The sequence below is a fragment of the Rana temporaria genome, chromosome 13 (genome assembly GCF_905171775.1).
Source record: "Rana temporaria chromosome 13, aRanTem1.1, whole genome shotgun sequence".
NCBI classification, from domain to species: Eukaryota; Metazoa; Chordata; class Amphibia; order Anura; family Ranidae; genus Rana; species Rana temporaria.
In genome coordinates this window covers 101507209-101529038 of record NC_053501.1, presented here as the reverse complement: position 1 = coordinate 101529038, position 21830 = coordinate 101507209, and the positions used below count along the sequence as shown (strand labels likewise).

The 21830-nt window shown below is 44.4% G+C and overlaps 1 protein-coding gene across 1 annotated transcript in view; it reads left to right on the top strand.

The window, feature by feature from the left end:
- ARNT (aryl hydrocarbon receptor nuclear translocator) overlaps positions 1-16069 on the top strand; it is a 127481-nt gene extending 111412 nt beyond the window's left edge. Inside the window, exons 16-21 of the mRNA XM_040332902.1 lie at positions 828-951; positions 4542-4644; positions 7909-8056; positions 10851-10995; positions 13255-13403; positions 15292-16069. Coding sequence (XP_040188836.1) covers positions 828-951; positions 4542-4644; positions 7909-8056; positions 10851-10995; positions 13255-13403; positions 15292-15381 — 759 coding nt within the window. The 3' untranslated portion in view covers positions 15382-16069. The remainder of the gene's footprint in view (positions 1-827; positions 952-4541; positions 4645-7908; positions 8057-10850; positions 10996-13254; positions 13404-15291) is intronic.
- Positions 16070-21830: the final 5761 nt, after the last annotated feature.

The following is a 21830-nucleotide window of genomic DNA, read 5'->3' as shown; positions in this document are numbered from 1 at the left end:
GAATTTGAATTCCGCCGGGGGATTTACGATCCGCCGCCGCAAGTTTGGTGGTAAGTGTGTTGTGAATTACCCACTTGCCTCTCAAACTTGCGGCAGCGTATCTTAAATCACATAGATCACGCAGATCTTAAGATCCGCTGATCCATGTGAATCTAGCCCATAGTGTCTACAAACTATGGTTATATACTGAATACTGGAATTTACACATGTATACTGGTAATGGCGGGGATCAGCGATGTATAGTGGGACTGTGATCGTGTGGCGAACAATCTGGCACTAACAGACCCTTGCTTGGAGAGGTACACTAACTGACATCAGTAGTGACACTATTGCAGTGATCAGTGATAATACTGTACACTGTCACTGTACTAATGACACTGACTGGGAAGGGGTTAACATCTAGGGGCAATCAAGGGGTTAACCATGTACCCAAGAAGTGTAATGTGTGCTGCTTTTACGTAGAGATCTGCCTGTTTTTTCTCCCTGTAAAGAAACGGCCAGATCGTTGCTCTGTGTGTTTATACACACAAGACTCTGTGCTGTGATTGGACACAGCTGATCAGCGGGTCTCAGCCATATATCATTGACTGATACCTGCTGATAAAATCTTACTGGGTCAGCAGGGGGCACCCCATACCCAGTAGCAAGCAGGCAAAGTGTATTTACGTTGCTGAGTCTGCAGCTGCTGCTCAGTCACGGTAAATCTACTGTAACCGAGCGGCATGTAGTTTATACTTCCACCACAAAGGTGGTATGTAATTTAGGTTTGTGACTTCGCTTCCTGGAACTTCCGGATTCATTCCATCTCTCTTCTTTTTTGCAAACAGGTTCCAGTTCAGCCAGTGGTGTCAGCAGTTTCTGACCATAACAAAGCCCTTGAAAAATCTGATTCCCTCTATGGCCAGGAGAGAGATCCCAGGTTTGCTGAAATCTACGGTGGCATCAACACAGGTGGGTCACAGATCGGTATATGTTCTTTGTTATTACTTTTAAGAACAATATTAGGCCCCTTTCACACTGGGGCGGGAGGTAAGGTGGCGGTATAACACCGCTATTTTTAGCAGCGATATACCGTCGGAATTGCGGCGGTATTCGCCCACTAGTGGTGCGGTTTTAACCCCTGCTAGCGGCGGAAAAAGGGTTAATATCGCCGGCAATGCGCTTCTGCAGAGGCACATTGTCGGTGGTATAGCCGCGGTTTCCTATTTCTTTCAGTGGGAAGGAATGGTAAACACACCGCTCCTCTCACAGCTCTAAAGATGCTGCTAGCAGGACTTTTAGAGCGGTCCTGCTAGCGAGGGCTTTCACACTGGAGAAACAGAAGCCGCTGTTTAGAGTTGATTTGCAGGTGCTATTTTTAGCGCAATAGCGCCTGAAAACCGCCTCAGTGTGAAAGGGGTCTTACCTTACGTACACTTCATGTAAATTGTTATCATCCCCAGTAATACATCTATAAACATTTAACCAGTTAGAGGCAGACATTCTCGGTACAAAATGCTTTTCCAGATATCTTGGTTAAAACTAGAGCTGCACGATTAATCATTAACCTCTTTCCCACCGGGCTTGTTTTTCAGATTCGGTGTTTACGAGACTAAAACATTTTTTTTTCCTAGTAAATTACTTAAAACCCCCAAACATTATATATATTTTTTTTCTAACACCCTAGAGAATAAAATGGCAGCCATTGCAATACTTTTTGTCACACCGTATTTGCGTAGCGGTCTTACAAGCACACTTTTTTTGGAAAAAAAAATATTTTTTTTTAATTAAAAAATAAGACAACAATAAATTTTGCCCAATTTTTTTATATATTGTGAAAGATAATTTTACGCCGAGTAAAATGATACCCAACATGTCACGCTTAAAAATTGCGCCCGCTCGTGGGATGACGTCAAACTTTTACCCTTAAAAATCTCAATAGGCGACGTATAAAAAATTCAACAGGTTACATTTTTTGAGTTACAGAGGAGGTCTAGGGCTAGAATTATTGCTCTCGCTCTAACAATTGCGGCGATACCTCACTTGTGTGGTTTGAACACAGTTTTCATATGTGGGCGCTACTCGCGTATGCGTTCGCTTCTGTGCGCGAGCTCGTTGGGACGGGGCGCTTTAAAAAAAACAAAACATTTATTTTTTCTTTTTTTTTGTAAAATTATTTTTATTGAATTTTTCAAGACACATATACAATAACAGGCCACAAACGCGACCAACAGTTACCAGTCAAAACACAGGGACCGGTGTACAAAACAAAACACAACCAAAAGAAAAGGGGAAGGAGGGGAAGGGAAGAAGTAGGAAAAAAAAAGGGGGGGGCGGAAGAGATGAGGGGGGACAAATGCTTGCAGTAGACATAGTCAACATTGGTCGAACGGAATGAGATGGACCGTAATTAAATGAAGTCCAAGCATGACTGGTCCCCCCATACAATATAAATAACACCTTTTTGCCGACTCCCGACCCCAGTGCTGAGCTAAGAGACGGGTGTTCTCACTCCCTCCCAAAGGACCCTTATTTATTTTTATTTAGTTAATAATTTTTTACACTGAAATAAAAAAAAAAAAAAAAAATTGATCACTTTTATTCCTATTACAAGGAATGTAAACATCCCTTGTAATAGAAAAAAGCATGACAGGTCCTCTTAAATATGAGATCTGGGCAGCTGCTGCCGTTACCGAGATATCCATCTTTAAAAAGAGGACGTCTTTTGGACATGGGGCCGTGGGCAAGAGGTTAAGAATCTAAATCACAATCTTTTTCCCTTCCCGATCTTCAAAACAGCATGTCACAGCTGAGGGGAAAAAATACAAAAGTTTTATTACAACATGCGAATACGTAGAAACAAAGTATCTCTTTATTCTTTTATCAAAGAAAAGAACTTGGCATGTAGATGAAGGAAGTTTAACCATTTAAAGACCAAACCTTTTCTGACATTTGTTGCTTACAAGTAAAAATCATTATTTTCTGCTAGAAAATTACTTGGAACACCCAAACATGATATAGATTTTTTTTTTTAGCAGAGACCCTAGAAAATTAAATGGTGGCTGTTGCAATATTTTATGTCATACCGTATTTGCAATCTTTTTTTAGAAAAAATACACTTTAATGAATTAAAATGAAAACTAAACGGTAAAGTAAGCCAGATTTTTTATTTTTTTGTATAATGTGAAAAAAATATGTTACACCGCGAGAATTGTAAGAGAACCGTGATCTTTATTCTAAGCAAAAAAAAAATCATGATTCTCATTTTATCCAGAATCGTGCAGCTCTAGTTAAAACCCATAGGCCCAGATTCACCAAGAGCGGGCACACATTACGCCGCCGTAGCGCAAACCATGTACGCTACGCCAACGCAGCGCAGAGAGGCAAACATGGAATTCACCAAGCCAGTGCTCCCAACGCTGCGCTGGGATTCGAAGGCCATACGCCGTCGTAGGTGGAAGTGGGCGTGAGCCATGCAAATGAGGCGTGACCCCATGTAAATGATGGGCCGAGCGCCAGACAGATACGTAGCACGAACTGCGCATGCGCCGAGACGTGGACGCATCCCCCTGCGCATGCTCACAACCACGTCGGAACAACTGCCTAAACTACGCCGGATCACTGTGTACGGCGTGAACGTAATCTACGCCCAGCCAGACACGTCCAACGTAAAATACGCCGGCTTGTGTTCCCTGGTGCAGTCCTTTGTTTGTCTGCTGCTGGGTTACACCTCCTTTTATGGGGAATAACTTTACGCCGGACGTACAACTTACGCGCACTGCGTCGGGCGCACGTATGTTTGTGAATCGTCGTATTTCACTCATTTGCATATTTGAATGGCTAATCAATGGGAGCGCCACCATGCGTCCAGCCTAAATGTGCGCCCACCCTACGCCGGCAAGTTCCGTCAGCAGATGAAGCCTGTTTTTAGGCGCATCTTAGTTTGTGGGTCCGGCTCACAGATACGACGGCGCACATTTGCACCTACGTCGGCGTATCTTGTTGTACGTCGGCGTAAGTGCTTTGTGAATCTGGGCCATAGTAGACCTTTACACAAAAACTGAGGCCTGGACCATTGCAACCCTGCAGAGGTCTTCCAGATTCCGATAAGCCATCTGCCTAGAGACCCCCACAACCACTGGGAAGAAGCCCTTGCTTTGGGGGTGCGGCACCTCCCCATGTTGAGGACATGTGACCTGGTATGGTTCAGGCTGCATGCATCCTGGATTTTGGGGGGGGGGGGGGGGGGGGCCCACGCCATTTTTTTTTTTGGCGTGGGGCCTGGTATGTAAAGGGTCTGGGATGGATTGGGTGCTCAGAAAATGCACAGGACTCTCTTTAAATTCTCAGTAAGTTTTCACTTCCGCTGCACTGCAAATATGTGAACCAGCTTTATAGAAAAGGCTGCCATTTTACATGTCATGCAAATCGGATGCGGTTTTAAAAAGCATTCAATTTGCATATATGAGTGATTCAGCCCATAAAAAGTTTTTTCATGCAGAACTGAAATGCTTGGTTTTATTAGTGTGAGTTTTTAAGACCTGTTCTCTTTCCCATGACAGACCAGAATAAAGCACTCAACCCCAGCGGAGTCCCTGTCAACCAGCAGCTCTTCCCACAAGCCAGCACTTTCCCCCCAGCCCCTCGTCCCGTGGATAACTTCAGGTACGATGCCCAGGATGCAATGTATGTTATGACCTAACTAAATAAGCATGATGGTGAATACCCATCATAGCATCACAGTACATGTTGAGAAGGTATCCATCATTACAGTACTTTTATGGAATAGAATCTGTATGAGGGTGTTACAAATTTCAGTTTTTGTCCCATTCTTAATCACTTGCCGACCGCGCTATCGCTGAAGGACGGCTACAGCGTTGGTCGTCCAGTTCTTGGAGGGCGTCTTTACATGCAGGGCCAACAGTCCTGCGTATAAAGAGGGCAAGGAATTTCCCATAAGCCTGTGTGGAGAAGAACACCGGAGCGATGAGTAAAGGTGTATTACACATTATTCTTCATCCTGGGAATTTAGCGAGCATTTAACCCTTACAGTGCAGGGGAACTGACTACATAAGTAGCGTTTTTTGGGCTTTAACCACTTCCTTACTGGGCACTTAAACCCCCTTCCTGCCCAGAGGACTTTTTGCGATTCGGCACTGCGTCGCTTTAACTGACAATTGCGCGGTCATGCTCCCAAACAAAATTGACGTCCTTTTTCACCCACAAATAGAGCTTTCTTTTGGTGGTATTTGATCACCTCGGCGGTTTTTATTTTTTGCGCTATAATAAATAGCTCAATTTTTTTTTTTTTTTTATCTTCAGTCTAGGCCGATACGTATTCTACATATTTTTAGTAAAAAAAATCGCAATAAGCGACTGGTTTGCGCAAAAGTTATAGCGCCTACAAAATAAGGGACAGAATTATTATTTTTTATTATTTTATTTTTTTACTAGTAATGGCGGCGATCTGCGATTTTTATTGCGACTGTGACATTATGGCGGACACATCGGACACTTTTGACACATTTTTGGCACCATTCACATCTATACTGCAATCAGTGTTATAAAAATGCACTAATTACTGTATAAATGTGACTGGCAGGGAAGGGGTTAACACTAGGGGGTGAGGAAGGGGTTAAATGTATTCCCTATATAGTGTTCTAACTGTGGGGGAAGGGGGGTGACTGGGGGAGGTGACCGATCTGTGTCTCTATGTACAAGAGACACAGATCGGTCTCCTCTCTCCCTGACAGCACCGCTGTTTGCGAGAGCCGGGAATGAGAGATGATCTCATATGTAAACATATGAGATCATCTCTCATTGGCCGCACAGATCGCCTAGCAAACGGCCACTCCGATTGGCCGTTCACGGCGATCTGTGATTGGCTGTGTCCAAGGGACACGGCCAGCACAGAAGTTCCCCGCTGCGCGCTCGGCAGCGCGCGCGGGGAACGCGGAAAGGGGCGGACGTCAAATGACGGCGCCCCAGAGAAGTAGAACCGCCCTGCAGGCGTATATAGTCGCACGGCCGTTGGGAAGTGGTTAAATCAAACCTGTGCTTTTCGCTGCATTGGCATATGACCGGTTTGACCTACAGTATTTGTTATTGGCATGAATTGTCCCCATTACTTGTTAACCACCTCAGCCCTGGAAGATTTGGCTGCTCAATGACCGGGCCATTTTTTGCGATACGGCACTGATTCGCTTTAACTGACAATTGCGCGGTCGTGCGACGCTTTACCCAAACAAAATTGACGTCCTTTTTTTCACACAAATAGAGCTTTATTTTGGTGGTATTTGATCACCTCTGCGGTTTTTATTTTTTGCGCTATAAACAAAAGAAGAAAAAACACAATATCTTATACTTTTTTTTAAAAAAAATACTTTTTTTTTGTCAGTTTCGGCCGATACGTATTCTTCTACATATTTTTGGTAAAAAATCGCAATAAGCGATTGTTTTCTGTAAAAGTTATAGCGTCTACAAAATAGGGGATAGTTTTATTGCATTTTTATTATTATTATTTTTTTTACTAGTCATGGCGGTGATCAACGATTTTTAGCGGGACTGCGATATTGCGGTGAACAGATCGTCCACTTTTGACACATTTTTGTGACCGCTGACAATTATACAGCGATCAGTGATAAAAAAAATGCACTGATTACTGTATAAATGTCACTGGCAGGGAAGGGGTTAACACTAGTGGGCGATCGAGGGGTTAGGTGTGTTCTAACTGTGGGGGGATGGGAGATGACAGATCGGTGTTCATATGAACACACGATTAGTCTCCTCTACCCTGAGAGAACCAGGATCTGTGCATTTACACACACACAGATGCCGGTTCTCGGCTCTGTCACGAGCGATCGCAGGTGTCAGGCACTCACATCTTCTCCAGCGGCGAGCATGCACATGCACACCCCCCTAGTGGTCAAAAGGCAAAGTGACGTAAGGTAACCTTTCGCCCAGGGGAGCCTACCTGCCGCAGTAAAACTGCAGCGGCTGGTCAGGAAGGGTTAAAGAATAGCTTTACACAATCGGTTGTTGCCCACGTAATACAGAAGTGCAGTGATGAGAGTGGACTTTGACGCCCACACACACATGCATCACTGGGCAGCCGATGTTTCTGCTGAGAGTGCTCTCTGCTCAGGGAACTGTGAGAACCGAGCAATCAGGGGTGTTCGATCGCTCGGTTCTCAGGCGCAGGGGAACAGATGCCGCATTGGACCGATGCTGCATCCACTTAGGCAAGTATGAATCTGACAAAAAAAAAAACTCCATACTTCTCATTTAACAAAATGTAATTATAAGCCATGTTTAGAAATGACACATACATCCTGGGTTTAAAGGGGTTGTAAAGGTACATTGTTTTTTTCCCCTAAATAGCTTCCTTTACCTTAGTGCAGTCCTCCTTCACTTACCTCATCCTTCCATTTTGCCTTTATATGTCCTTATTTCTTCTGAGAAATCCTCACTTCCTGTTCTTCTGTCTGTAACTCCACACAGTAATGCGAGGCTTTCTCCCTGGTGTGGAGTGTCGTGCTCGCCCCCTCCCTTGGACTACAGGAGAGTCAGGACGCCCACTAACACACAGCTCCTTTCTCTATCTGCAACGTAGAGAGCTTCCTGACTCTCCTGTAGTCCAAGGGAGGGGGCGAGCACGACACTCCACACCAGGGAGAAAGCCTTGCATTACTGTGTGGAGTTACAGACAGAAGAACAGGAAGTGAGGATTTCTCAGAAGAAATAAGGACATTTAAAAGCAAAATGGAAGGATGAGGTAAGTGAAGGAGGACTGCACTGAGGTAAAGGAAGATATTTAGGGGAATTTTTTTTTTTACTTTTACAACCCCTTTAAGTAGTCTGGGTGTTGCTTATGCTGCAGTGTACAGGTGGGGGTGATAAAGATGTTTATTATGTCCCTTGTCATCGTAGGAATAGTTCAATGGTGCCACCAGCCAACATAATCCAGCAGCCTGTATCTGCTGGCCAGATCCTGGCTCAGATATCTCGGCACACAAGCCCAACACAAGTCACCGGGACCAACTGGAGCTCCGCCGCAAGGCCGACCTTCACAGCACAGGTATGGAAAGCCAATACTGCTCTCAAATGTATTTGGCATTGCTCTCTAGACATGAAGGTCTGTTCATTTTTCTGATCCAGATGTTCTTGTTTGGGAACCTCACTTTTCTATGCTGCAGTCAAGGTCAGCAACCTGCCTCCTCCTACTATCTTTTAGCAATTGCCTTTCTTTTCGTTGTGAAAACATTTTCTCAGCACTTTTCCATTGACACAACGAGCTAAAGTGAATGTTTTCTGCAGCTCAAACTATAGTAAAACATAGTCAACTAAAATTAGTTTATGTAACCCCACCAAACAAGAATTATAAAGTTAGCACCGCAGAGTGCCCGGAATTCTTGGATTTAGAATTCTAGTGACCCCATGCAGGAGCAATGACCTATAGAGAGGTCCCCACATTGGATCAGTGGATGGTAGGTGATGTGTGAGTCCTTCAAAAAATAGATTCTGTGCCCCCCTTGCTATTGGGTACCCTGTGTAAATTGAATGGGCATTCCGCAAAACTGAGGTTATGAGAGAGGGCCATGACTGCTGCTCAAAATTGTGCTCAGCCACACAAAGTGACAGGTTCACTTTAACCACTTTAACCTAGGATTTGGCTGCCAAATGACCGGGCCACTTTTTGCGATTCGGCACTGCGTCGCTCTAACTGACAATTGCGCGGTCGTGCGACGCGGCTCTCAAACAAAATTGGCGTCATTTTTTTCCCACAAATAGAGCTTTCTTTTGGTGGTATTTGATCACCTCTGCGGTTTTTATTTTTTGCGCTATAAACAAAAATAGAGCGACAATTTTGAAAAAAAAGCAAAATGGGTTAAACCCCTGAAATATTTTTTACTTTTTGCTATAATAAATATCCCCCAAAAATATATATATATATATATATATATATATATATATATATATTTTTTTTTTTCTCCTCAGTTTAGGCCGATAAGTATTCTTCTACATATTTTTGGTAAATACATTTGCAATAAGCGTTTGATTGGTTTGCGCAAAAGTTATAGCGTCTACAAAATAGGGGATAGTTTTATGGCATTTTTTATAATATTTTTATTTTTTTACTAGTAATGGCGGTGATCAGCGTTTTTATTTTATTTTTATCGTGACGGCGACATTATGGCAGACACATCGGACACCTTTGACGCTATTTTGGGACAATTATAATTTATACAGCGATCAGTGCTATAAAAATGCATTGATTACTGTGTAAATGACAGGGGCAGAGAAGAGGTTAACCATTAGGGGGCGAGGAAGGGGTTAAAGGGTCACTAAAGGATTTTTTATTTTTTTTAGCTAAATAGCTTCCTTTACCTTACTGCAGTCCTGGTTTCATGTCCTCATTGCTCGTTTTTGCTCTGATGTTGCTGTAATTCCTCTCTGTTCTGGACACTTCCTGGTTGTCTGGCTCCGTATGAAAAAAGTCATAGGAGAGTTTAGTTTCGTTTTCCTAGCCATGACTCTCTATGGCACTGTCCAGCACAGAGGCATAAAATAACATGCAAAGACTAAACTACTTTCACTTTCGTTTTTGCATCTAAGAGGCACATTATATAATTGTTTATTAATCGTTTTTAAAAGGAATCAGTTAACTATTATGTCTCTATACCCTGTAAACAGTCATTTCAGCAAGAAAATGTTTTTCCTTTAAGTGTGTGCTAGGAAGTGATTCTAACTGTGTGGGGGCTGGGCTACCAGTGACAAGACAGTGATCACCGCTCCTGATGACAGGAAGCAGAAGATCAGTGTCCTGTCGCTAGGCAGAACAGGGAAATGCCTTGTTTACACTGGCATCCCCCGTTCTGCAGCTCCGTGACATAATCGCGGGACACCGGCGAACATCGCGTCTGAGGGTCCCACGGTCACGGAGCATGCGGCAGGGGCGCGCCCGCACATCGCGAAATTCAAAGCGGCGTATATATACACGTTGCTTTGCACAGCCATGCCATTCTGCCGACGTATAAATGTGTGAGGCGGCCGCCAAGCGGTTAAACACATACCCGTTCTGGCTTTACGCCATCAGTTTGCAAAGTGTTTGTAGTTTCACTACACTGAGGTGTCAGACTTGGTAGTCTAATTTAAATGAATCTTATTTATCTACATGTTATAGGTTCAATTTCAATTTACAGATGGGGCTAACAAAGATTGTTCATGTCCTTTTTATGAATAGGACAATCAATTTAGATTTAATGGGGTTGTAAAGGTAAAAAATGTTTTTCCCTAAATGGCTTTACCCTAGTGCAGTCCCTCCTTCACTTACCTCATCCTTCCATTTTGCTTTTAAATGTCCTTATTTCTTCTGAGAAATCCTCACTTCCTGTTCTTCTGTCTGTAACTCCACACAGTAATGCAAGGCTTTCTCCCTGGTGTGGAGTGTCGTGCTCACCCCTCTCTTGGACTACAAGAGAGTCAGGACGCTCTCTACGTTGCAGAGAAAGGAGCTGTGTGTTAGTGGGAGTCCTGACTCTCCTGTAGTCCAAGGGAGGGGGCGAGCACGACACTCCACACCAGGGAGAAAGCCTTGCATTACTGTGTGGAGTTACAGACAGAAGAACAGGAAGTGAGGATTTCTCAGAAGAAATAAGGACATTTAAAAGCAAAATGGAAGGATGAGGTAAGTGAAGGAGGACTACACTGAGGTAAAGGAAGATATTTAGGGAAAGAAAATTGTACCTTTACATCCCTTTCAAAAGCTTTTAGCAGAATCATGTCATCATTGTCTGTCTGGCCCAGTTGGTATTTACCTGATCTGATTGCAAACAGACTATTGAGATATCCTTGTGTTCTCCTCCCTACAGACAAGAAAGACCCAGTCTCCTCCATTTGGTATGGGAAACTTCCAGACGGCAACAGCCAACTTCAGTCCATTGTCCTCCCAGAGTTCCACATCCTCTCCAGCTGGATCTGCCTATCCTAACCTGGCCAGCAGGGCCAACAGCTTTGGTAAGCCCAGGCTTCTGTCGGGCCATCCTGTCATGCATCCCGTATCTGCCTGCAGTTTTCTTCTATGTGCTGCTGCTGTACTCTCCAAAGATGGTCCACGCTAAGGAGAGATTGTGGCATAATCGTTGATCTTGCATCATTCTCGTGTATAACAATACAATCCCATCCGGAGACTTTTGACTTTCAAAAGAGTAGGTGCCTCTCTGATTGAATTTTGGGGAGACATGACCTGCCTCCTTCAACAAAGCTGTATGTACAGTATCTCACAAAAGTAAGTACACCCCTGACATTTTTGTAAATATTTTATTCTATCTTTTCATGTGACAACACTGAAGAAATGACACTTTGCTACAATGTAAAGTAGTGAGTGTACAGCTTGTATAACCGGGTAAATTTGCTGTCCCCTCAGTGTTGTCACATAAAAATATAATAAAATATTTACAAAAATGTGAGGGGTGTTCTCACTTTTGTGAGACACTGTATTCTGGTGATCTGGCTTGCTTTGACACGCACAGCTTATTGTTACACCTATATAACTTACTTAACCTCTTTGCCACCGCGCCATAGACAAAAGACGTCTACAGCGCGGTCGAGTTGTTCTGGGAGGACGTCCTCCCAGAATCCTCCTGGGGCGCGCTCCCGGAATCATCCGTGAGCGCCGGGTCTAGAAGACCTGGCGCATCACAGATCGCAGTAAATTGCCACCGATAGCGGCCGATTACCACGTGATCGCTCCGTCAAATGACGGAGCGTTCAGTTGTAAACAAACCTGGCGTCATGTGATGACGCTGGTTCCTCCCTCTCCTCTCTGTACCGATCGGTACAGTGTGAGAGGAGAGGGGGGAGAACGGAAGCAGCAGCTGCTGTGGGCTGGATCTGTGACAAATGCAGTCACAGATCCAGCCATCCATCCCTCCCTGTGCAATACTCTGCAATACCCCCCCATACTCTGCAATACCCCCCCATACTCTGCAATACCCCCCATACTCTGCAATACCCCCCATACTCTGCAATACCCCCCCATACTCTGCAATACCCCCCCATACTCTGCAATACCCCCCCATACTCTTCAATACCCCCCAATACTCCACAATACCTGCTAATATGACAGAAACGAGAATTTTTATTTATTTTTTTACAGAATTTTCAATGTTTTTTCTTTTATAGCGCAAAAAAATAAAAAACCCAGAGGTGATCAAATACCACCAAGAGAAAGCTCTATTTGTGGAAAAAAAAGTACAAAAATTTCAGATGGGCACAATGTTGTATGACTGAGTAATTGTCATTCAAATTGTGAGAGCGCTGAAAATTGGTCTGGTTAGGAAGGGGGTTTAAGTGCCCAGTGGTCAAGTGGTTAAACTAAGCATTGAACACCACTCAGTGAGATTTATTTTCCATTTAGTTCCCAGCAGCTGTTGGTCAGGTAAACCACCTTTATGCCTCGTACACGCGATCGGATATCTGATGAAATCTAATCCGATGGATTTTTTCGTCGGATATCAGTCTTGCCTACACACCATCAGTCAAAAATCCGACCGTGCCAAAACGCTGTGACGTAAACCACAACGACGTGCTGAAAAAAATGAAGTTTATTGCTTCCTAGCATGCGTCAGCTTGATTCTGAGCATGCGTGGATTTCTGACCGATGGACTTCAACATAGACGATCATTTTTTTTCTATCGTTTTTTTATCAATAGGGAAAATGTAAAACATTTTCTATTTTTTTTTCACCGATGGAAAACAAACCGATGGGGCCTACACACGAACGGTTTGTCCGATGAAAATGGTCCATCAGTCCGTTTTCATCAGACAAACCGATCGTGTGTACAGGGCTTTAGACTTTCCTTTATCCCTCAAGCAAAGTTTTGGTGTTTGTTTTATCAAACAAGTAGACCTGATAAACCAAGAGCAAATACAATTATGCTTTTTCAGTTTATTTTATATAATAGAGAGTGCCACAGAATTGGCAAGGTAAGGATGGTCACACCTCCAAGGAAACCTCACAGCTGGAGTCCCCTAGAGCTAAAAGTAGCAAGCTGGACTGTTTCAGGAGACATAAGTAGCAAGCCAGTGTTGGTTGGACTGACCCTTTAACAGAAATGGCATCTAATTGGGTGCTATGGGTTATATGCACAAGACTCTTTCTGCTACCATTGAGGGGCTGTCCTCCTGCCAAGGTGGCATCTGAAACTTTAAGTTCATCAATGCACGTCTCGGCTTAAATGTGTTTCAGGCTTTTAACCAACATTGTTTTTGCAGCTACAGAGGTGGGACAGCCGCGGGTGCCATTCCAGACGCGGGCAGCCGATGCAGTAGGAGTTTGGCCACAGTGGCAGAATCAGCACCATGGACCGAACACCGCAGACACACATGTCCAACCACAAGCTAGCCAATCGGAAGTTTTCCCCGTAAGTTCTACCTTATTCACTTTCCTTATTAAATGATTTTCAGGTATCCTAGAGCAATGGTCTCCAAACTGCAGGCCTTTGCTTGCTTTTATCCGGCCTTGGTGCATCATTCCCTCCACTGTCAGCAACAGTGAATAGTTCCTGCTACCAACAACATGGCACTATTCCTCCCACTGACACCAAAGATGGGACACTGTTTACGCCCACTGGTCACAGTCCGCACCCCTACCCTAAAGTCTGAAGGACAATAAACTGGCCCTTTGTTTAGAAAGTTTGAAGACCCCTTTCCTAGAGGAAGTCTTGTCTATGTTTTTTACAACGTTGGGTTTTTTTGTGCCTAGGACTTTGCTTTTTTGCCTAGGACTTTCCTTATTAAAGCGGGGCTTCACCCAAAAATACATTTTTAACATTACATTCAGCCGAGTTGTCCTAATGACAATCGGCTGTTCCCCCCCCCCTTACATACCGTATTTTCACCACCGCTTCCGGGTATGTCTTCTGCGGGACTGGGCGTTCTGATTGGTGTCAGTGGGAGGAATAGTGCACCATCTGATCATCCCCCACAAATACTACCCTTTGTTCCACTTGACCCTCCCTTCTAGATTCCTCCTGTATTGTATTGCACCGTCTTCTGTACTGATGTTTTAAAGCACTGTGCAAACTGTTGGCGCTATATAAATCCTGTATAATAATAATAATCTTTGGTGTCAATGGGAGGAATAGTGCCATGTTGGTAGCAGGAACTATGCCCCATTGTTGTTGACAGTGGAGGAAATAATGCCCCAAGGCCAGATAAAAGCAAGCAAAGGGTCGCGCAGTTTTGAGACCACTGCTCTAGGATACCTGGAAATCACTTAAAGTGGAGGTTCACCCTTAAAATAAATTTTTAACATTACATTCAGCCGAGTTGTCCTAATGACAATCGGCTGTTTACCCCCCCCCCCCCCCCCCGTACATACCGTATTTTCACCGCCGCTTCCGGGTATGTCTTCTGCGGGACTGGGCGTTCCTATCTGATTGACAGGCTTCCGACCGTCGCATACAGCGCATCACGAGTTGCCGAAAGAAGCCAAATGTCGGTGAGGCTCTATACGGCGCCTGCGCACCGACGTTCGGCTTCTTCCGGCAACTCGTGACGGGTAGTATGCGACGGTCGGAAGCCTGTCAATCGGATAGGAATGCCCAGTCCCGCAGAAGACATACCCGGAAGCGGCGGAGAAAATACGGTATGTACAGGGGGACAGCCGATTGTCATTAGGACAACTCGGCTGAATGTAATGTTAAAAATTTATTTTAAGGGTGAACCTCCACTTTAAGTGATTTCCAGGTATCCTAGAGCAGTGGTCTCCAAACTGCGCGACCCTTTGCTTGCTTTTATCTGGCCTTGGGGCATTATTCCCTCCACTGTCAACAACAATGGGGCATAGTTCCTGCTACCAACATGGCACTATTCCTCCCACTGACACCAAAGATGGGGCATTATTCCTCTCATTCACACCAATGATGGGACACTATTCCTCCCATTGACACCAAAGATTATTATTATACAGGATTTATATAGCGCCAACAGTTTGGGCAGTGCTTTAAAACATCAGTACAGAAGACGGTACAATTACAATTCAATACAGGAGGAATCTAAAAGGGAGGGTCAAGTGGAACAAAGGGTAGTATTTGTGGGGGATGATCAGATGATGCACTATTCCTTCCATTGACACCAATGTTGGGGCACTGTTTACGCCCACTGGTCAAAGTCTGCCCCCCCCCCCCCCAAGTCTGAAGGATCGTAAACTTGCCCTTTGTTTAGAAAGTTTGAAGACCTCTTTCCTAGAGGAAGTCTTGTCTATTTTCTTACAATGTTTTTTTTTTTTTTTTTTCCTTTTGTGCCTAGGACATGCTGTCCATGCTGGGAGACCAGACCTCAAGCTACAACAGCGAAGAGTTTTCCGAGCTCAACATGTTCCAGTCTTTTGCAGAGTAGAAAACTGTGTTTCTAGCACACAAAATGAAACCCAGGTGCCTGTAAACTGAGCTTCCGCCTCTCTTTCATGAAGTCCGCTCGATTCTCAACCTTGAGTAAAGGAACTGTGACCGTACCATTTGTGGTAAGAAGAGTGGAAATAAACGAGAAGGAGCTCAGATCCAGAGCTTGGGAGGAAGACGCACAAGACATCACAAAACTGCCTTCCTTGTGAACCTCAGGAGATGTCACTACGAAGCTCTCCGGCCCTCACCAGCTTTAATTATCACGTGTCGTGCCACCAAATTTATGTTCTACAAAACCTTCTTCCTCCCAGGAACACCTCAATACTTGTCAGCCAGAACACATTTCATTTTTTCTAATAAGAAGACCCTAAAATCTGACGTTTTTAGGCTCAATCAGGGATACGATTTGCATAGGATAATCACAATTGTAGTAGGTGCCTTTTTAAAAAAATGTCAGGACAGGAAACGATCGTTCGCTAGAGAAAACATCTATTATATCTTTACTACTACCTGAGGCATTCTCTTTACCCCCGCGGTAGGCTAAAATGACTATACGCAGGTGAGACATTAAATGTCCACCATATTCTGCTTTATTAGTTTATTAATTTAACGCTTTGGCTTACAAGTGGATTTATCGTTGTCTTGCACCTCAGCTAGAAGCAAAAAGGTCTGGGGGAAAAAAACAAAAACATTTCCTGGGCCTGTAGAAAGATGCCAAAAATCCTGATGAAGATGCAGGTTAAAACATCTTATTTCACTTTATTTTATAGAAATACCCCAAAATGGGTCGCTGCAAAGTTTTCAGTTACTGCTTCAAAATCGCATCTGAATTTGCGAGCCGCCGTCATGACACGCTACCTGGACGGTCTTTGCCAGTCTGGTTTTAGAAACCTTAAAGCCCAGTTGAAGTGTCGCACCTTTTTATCTCTTTCTAGTCCTGAACCAATGCATGTTATAATTTTGTGACTTTGGATGTTTACTAGAAAATGCCTCAAAAGACCCTTTTCTCTGTGAAAATTATGTTTTTTTTTGTTTTTCCCCCACCCTGACACTGCAGTGTTCTGTGCTGGAATGGCTGAGTAACAGCCACACCCCTTTGCCTAAAACGGGACGCAACATACATTATTACCTATTACAGCACTACTTTGGGACAGAGCCACCTAGTGGAAGGCTAGCTAACTGCACCTGCTTACGTATGTGGCTAGGCTGGGAAAAAGTCTTACGCATGTGGCATCCCCATACTCGGGAAGGGTAGCAGAATGTATTAAAAGTCCCCACACAGACTTCTTTTGCAGGGAAAGAGGGAGGGGGCATTTGACCAGATATTTTAAATTACAGTGAGTCTAACTCAGGTGACTAATGGGATGCAAAAGCATATTTAGGGTAAGTGATCATGGGCGTATAGAGTTTTGGCAGCAAGATCCTGCGCTTTAGTTGTCCGAATGTTGTATGCACGTAATGTACGCTTGCGGTTGGGAGGGATGAAAAATAGGCAGTTGGGCCCCTTTTTATTACCACCCATTTCTTACGCTGCAAAGGCAGGTGGACAGGGTGTACAAATGAGGCAATGCTTGTGCCACAAATGACCCCCTCTGTGTTCGGAGAGCAGTACTGCTGCCAAACGCCACGTTTTTGTTTTTTAAATGAATGGGGCTGCTGCCAAATGCCACGTTTTTTCCCCACAAATTTGTTAATTTGGAAATTCTACATTTCTGAAATTTGAAAATCTGGAAATAAGAATGAAAATCTAAACATTCAAAAGAACAAAAATTCAAAAACCTAAAAATCTGAAGTAATAACTAACTAATAACTATTACTAACTATTAAATTATAGGTATTGAAATTTCCTTTCAAATTTGGCTGTTGGTGAACGTAACGAATACGAATTTATTACAAGTTATGAATTATCCGAAATAACAAATGCTGTATCTAAACGAATGGAACTTAACAAATTAATATTAATAAATAACAAAAATAATAATAAATAACAATAATAAAAGCTATTTATTATTTATTAATTTGTCACGTTCCATTTGTTTAGGTGTGGCATTTGTCATTTCTCATAATTCGTAACGTCAAATAAATTCGTATTCGTTACGTTATTTATTATTATTATTTTTGTTATTTATTAATATTAATTTGTTAAGTTCCATTTGTTTAGATACGGCATTTGTTATTTCGGATAATTCATAACTTCTAATAAATTCATATTCGTTACGTTCACCAACAGCCGAATTTGAAAGGAAATTCCAATACCTATAATTTAAAAAAATGACAATATTGGGGATTTGGTGCTATATATCTTATTTTGGTTATCCACAAAAACAAATCCTATAATAGTTCATTATTTTTTAGAATTTTTGGGTTTTGTTCTTTTGAATTTTACGGATTTTCTTATTTTTGGATTTTCGAATTCCGATTTTTCAGAAACTCGAAAATTCGGATTTTAAAAATCCGAAAATTTGTAACGCTAAAATCTGGAAATGAAAAATTTCCGAAACTCAAATTTACGAAAAAAATAAAAACAAAACAGTTTTTCGGCAGTGCACATGTCTACTTCCTGCACAACTTCTGTAACGTGAAAGGGGAGGTTGTTTGTACAAATTGTGTGTGTGTGTGTGACTGTATATCTATTTTTGTGACTTCAGCTGGGCTTTAGGATGGCTGCCTTTTTGTATTATAGACACATTCAATATTTCCACCTCTTAAGCACTTCTCAGAATCCGTCACCTCTCCACAGTGTTAGATCAGTAAGGGTTCTATGAAATGGACAGAACTTGTGTAGGATATTCTTTTTACTTGGATGCACACCACAAGCTGAGGTTAAACTCCTGTTGGAAAACAGGAAAAACCATAGACAGTTAGTGAAGGGCATCCAGGCGTAGTTGTCACACTAGGACAGTTGTATTGTTGTATTGATAAATCAAATGATAGACTTGTGTTCTATCAGACCTCTTCACAGGCCCGCAGCCGATTGTCACTTACCGTCATCAGGGAGACCTATAGCCCCTGACCGGCGTCGGCTTCACTTTTTTATTATCTGTGACATATATCCTGTTTGATGTAGACATGGATTATCCATCTTGTATTACGTTATACAATTTTAAGCAGGACAAACGCATTTATTCTCGGCTTTCCTTTATGCTCTTTGGTTTCTTTGAAACTTTCCTTTTGTGTAAAGTGTTTTATGTGTATACTGTATAAAATAATATAATTTTATGAGAATTTTTACTTGTTCCTGAAAGTTATTGTTTTTTTTTCTTTTGCATTGCATTGATTCTTTGCAAGTATAAAATGACGGCACTGGTAACGGAATATCAAATACTTACCGTAATTGTCCTTTTCCAACGCCAATCTATGGCAGCATTCTTGTCATTGTATCCCAGCCTATTTTTTAATGTATTCTGCTGTTGGCACCAGGAAAACAGAAAATTGTATGAAATACGTACCGTAATTTTCATTTCCTGACGCATTCATGGCAGCACACACTGGGTTGTGACTCCGCCCCCACAACCTGACAGGATTGGTTAGCTATAAATTCGAAGAGGAGACACCCGGCATCATTCTCTTTTTTATCCTCACCTGACAAGGACGTGGACGTACAGCTGCCTCCTACCGCTATCGCCCCTGCAGGTTCAGCCTCTCCTGTTTGGAAGTCCCCCCTGTGCAGTCTCTAATAGAGCTTTATGGGGGGAGCCCTGCTCTGGTGGTCTCAAGGGCTAAAATCCCGGCAATATCCTGGCATATTACAAGCTTTAAACAAGCTTAGATTCGGCAGTGGGTTACTCTGTATGATCAGTATCCTTTACCATAGAGCTGCTGCTCTGCTGTGTTTCTTGCTGTGTTTTTATGCACCCTCGTTTTTGCCTGCTTAACCTTATTTATTTCTGCCCTTAGTGTACCTCCTTATGCTGGGCTTGCAGGTCCTTGTAGTCCCATGCTTCTTCCCCGCCTACCTGCGTCCTCCTGTCCATTCGGCGCTGGGCGCAGCACAAAAGAGAGCCGGCCACTGAACACTGCCTTTTTTTGCAGTCCCAGGCCAAGAGACGCAAGCCCACGACGCAGGGAGAGATCCAGGCATGCATCAAGCCGGAAGTCCCACAGAAGTCGGTCGAGGTCTTCCTCCCGTTACCATCGATCAAGGCACAGCCGATCACGCCACAGCCGCTCCCGTCGCAGTCGGTCCCACCGCAGACGGTCTCCCTCATCGCACCGTGAACATTACCATGCCCGTCCTGCAGCAAACGCCTGCTGGGTATGCGGTGCTACTGCAATGCCAGGAAAACTAGCCTGTCACTCATGCTTCAACGAAGCAACGAAGGAAAGGGAGACGGATACCAGAGTCGCTTCTGATCGCTCAGGAGAGCCTACGCAGGAAGCAGCCTGGACCATGGCCCCCCTGGCCTGCGATGAACCCACTCCGGGCACCTCTTCAGCCTTCAATCCGTATGCTCAGCCGGCAGGATCCTTTCCCGATCAGGAGATGATTTCAGGCTTTGATTTTTGCTTGGTCGAGCCCTTTGCACGCTCCGTTAAAGAGGCCATAGGATGGGAGGAGCCTGTGGCGGAACCACCAAAGGTGGGGAAATACTTTCCAGAATTAAGGAGGGACCCCGAACTGTTCCCCTTCATTGAGGAATTGGAAGACCTCATCAAGGACGAGTGGGAAAGACCAGATAAGCGGCCCGGTCTGTCTAATAAGCTCGCTAAGTTATACCCTCTGAGGGAGTCTAAGGTTTCTTCTCTCATCAACGCTCCCATCGTTGATTCATCCTTAATGCGGCTAGCCAGGCATGTCACGCTGCCTATAGAGGACGCGGTCTCGTTCCGAGACGTTCTCGACCGCAAGATTGACTTGGAGCTAAAAAAGGCATACTCTACGGCAGGGGGAGCCTGCAGACCAGCTATTACCACGGCGGCTGTTGCCAGAGCCATTTCCGCATGGGCAGCCAATGCTGAGAAGGCCCTCCTAGAAGGTACTGACCAGGCGGAGGTGGTATCCTCTTTACAGGAGATCAGGCTGGCGGGCGACTTTGTGGCGGGGGCTTCAGTAGACGCCATTCGCTCCTCGGCTAGATCCATGCTAGCCTCAGTGATGGCCCGCAGAGCCTTATGGCTGAAGCCCTGGGTCGCTGACACAACATCAAAATCCAATTGGTGCAAGATACCATACGACGGCACAAACTTGTTCGGCGCTAAGTTGGATTCAGCGATCTCCAAGGTCACGGGAGGAAAGTCGGGACTTATTCCCTCGGACAGGAGGCCCAAACCGCAGAGGGGCCCTACCTTCAGGCGAAATCTGCCTGACAGATACAGAGATGCCAGAACCTATCGCCCCGGCAGGGAGTTTAGGAGAGATTGGAGAGCTTCTCGCCCTCCCTTTGCAAGGGCTCAGAAGGCCAAAGCCGTTACCACAGGGGAACAACCAAAATCTTTTTGAAGCTTTGCCTGCCCACCCAGCTCAGGTGGGCGCCAGGCTCAGGGCTTTCGCACAAGTGTGGTCAGAGCACATAAACGACCCATGGACTCTTTCCACGATCGATCAGGGTCACAAGTGGAACTTTATGGGGGCATTACCTCACACCGTCTTCCAACCCACCAAGATTCCATCTTCTCCGGACAAGAGGAAGCTTCTCGTCCGATATGTTTCGGAGCTAGTCCTGAAGGGAGCAGTCGCAGAAGTTCCTTCGCACCAAAGAGGCAGGGGATTTTATTCCCCTCTATTTTTGGTCCGAAAGAAATCAGGGGACCTTCGGCCCGTTCTGGACCTCAAGCGACTCAACAGGAGAATTCAGATAGAAGCTTTCAAGATGGAGAGCCTCCAGTCTATTCTTCTGGCAGTAAATCTCGGGGATTGGATGCTGTCAGTGGATCTTTCCGACGCCTACCTCCATGTGCCAATCCATCCTGCCTTTCAGAAGTTTCTACGCTTTTCCATCAGCCAACATCACTTCCAATTCCGTTGCCTACCGTTCGGCATCTCTTCGGCACCCAGGACGTTCACAAAGGTCCTCCTACCTCTCATAGCCCTCCTCAGGGAGAGGGGGCTCCGGGTACATCACTACCTAGACGACATCCTGCTTTTAGCAGCAAGCCAGGAGACTCTGCTCCTCCAGCGGGAAATCCTGATCTCTACCCTTCAGAATTTCGGCTGGCTGGTCAATTGGCGGAAGAGCAGCCTTCAACCCTCACAGGTGATGACATTCCTTGGGGCAGAATTGGACACCAAACAGAACAGGGTACAGCTGCCCCTGGAGAAGGTGGAACCTCTAGTTCAGAAGGTACGGAATTTACTGAACTCCAAACTCGCGTCAGCCAGAACCTGCCTCAGCGTACTGGGCTCAATGTCTTCAACTATTCCCATGATGCAGTGGTCCCAATGGAACATGAGGACCTTCCAGAACTCCTTTCTAAGACAGTGGGACGGAGTTTCAATGCACCAAC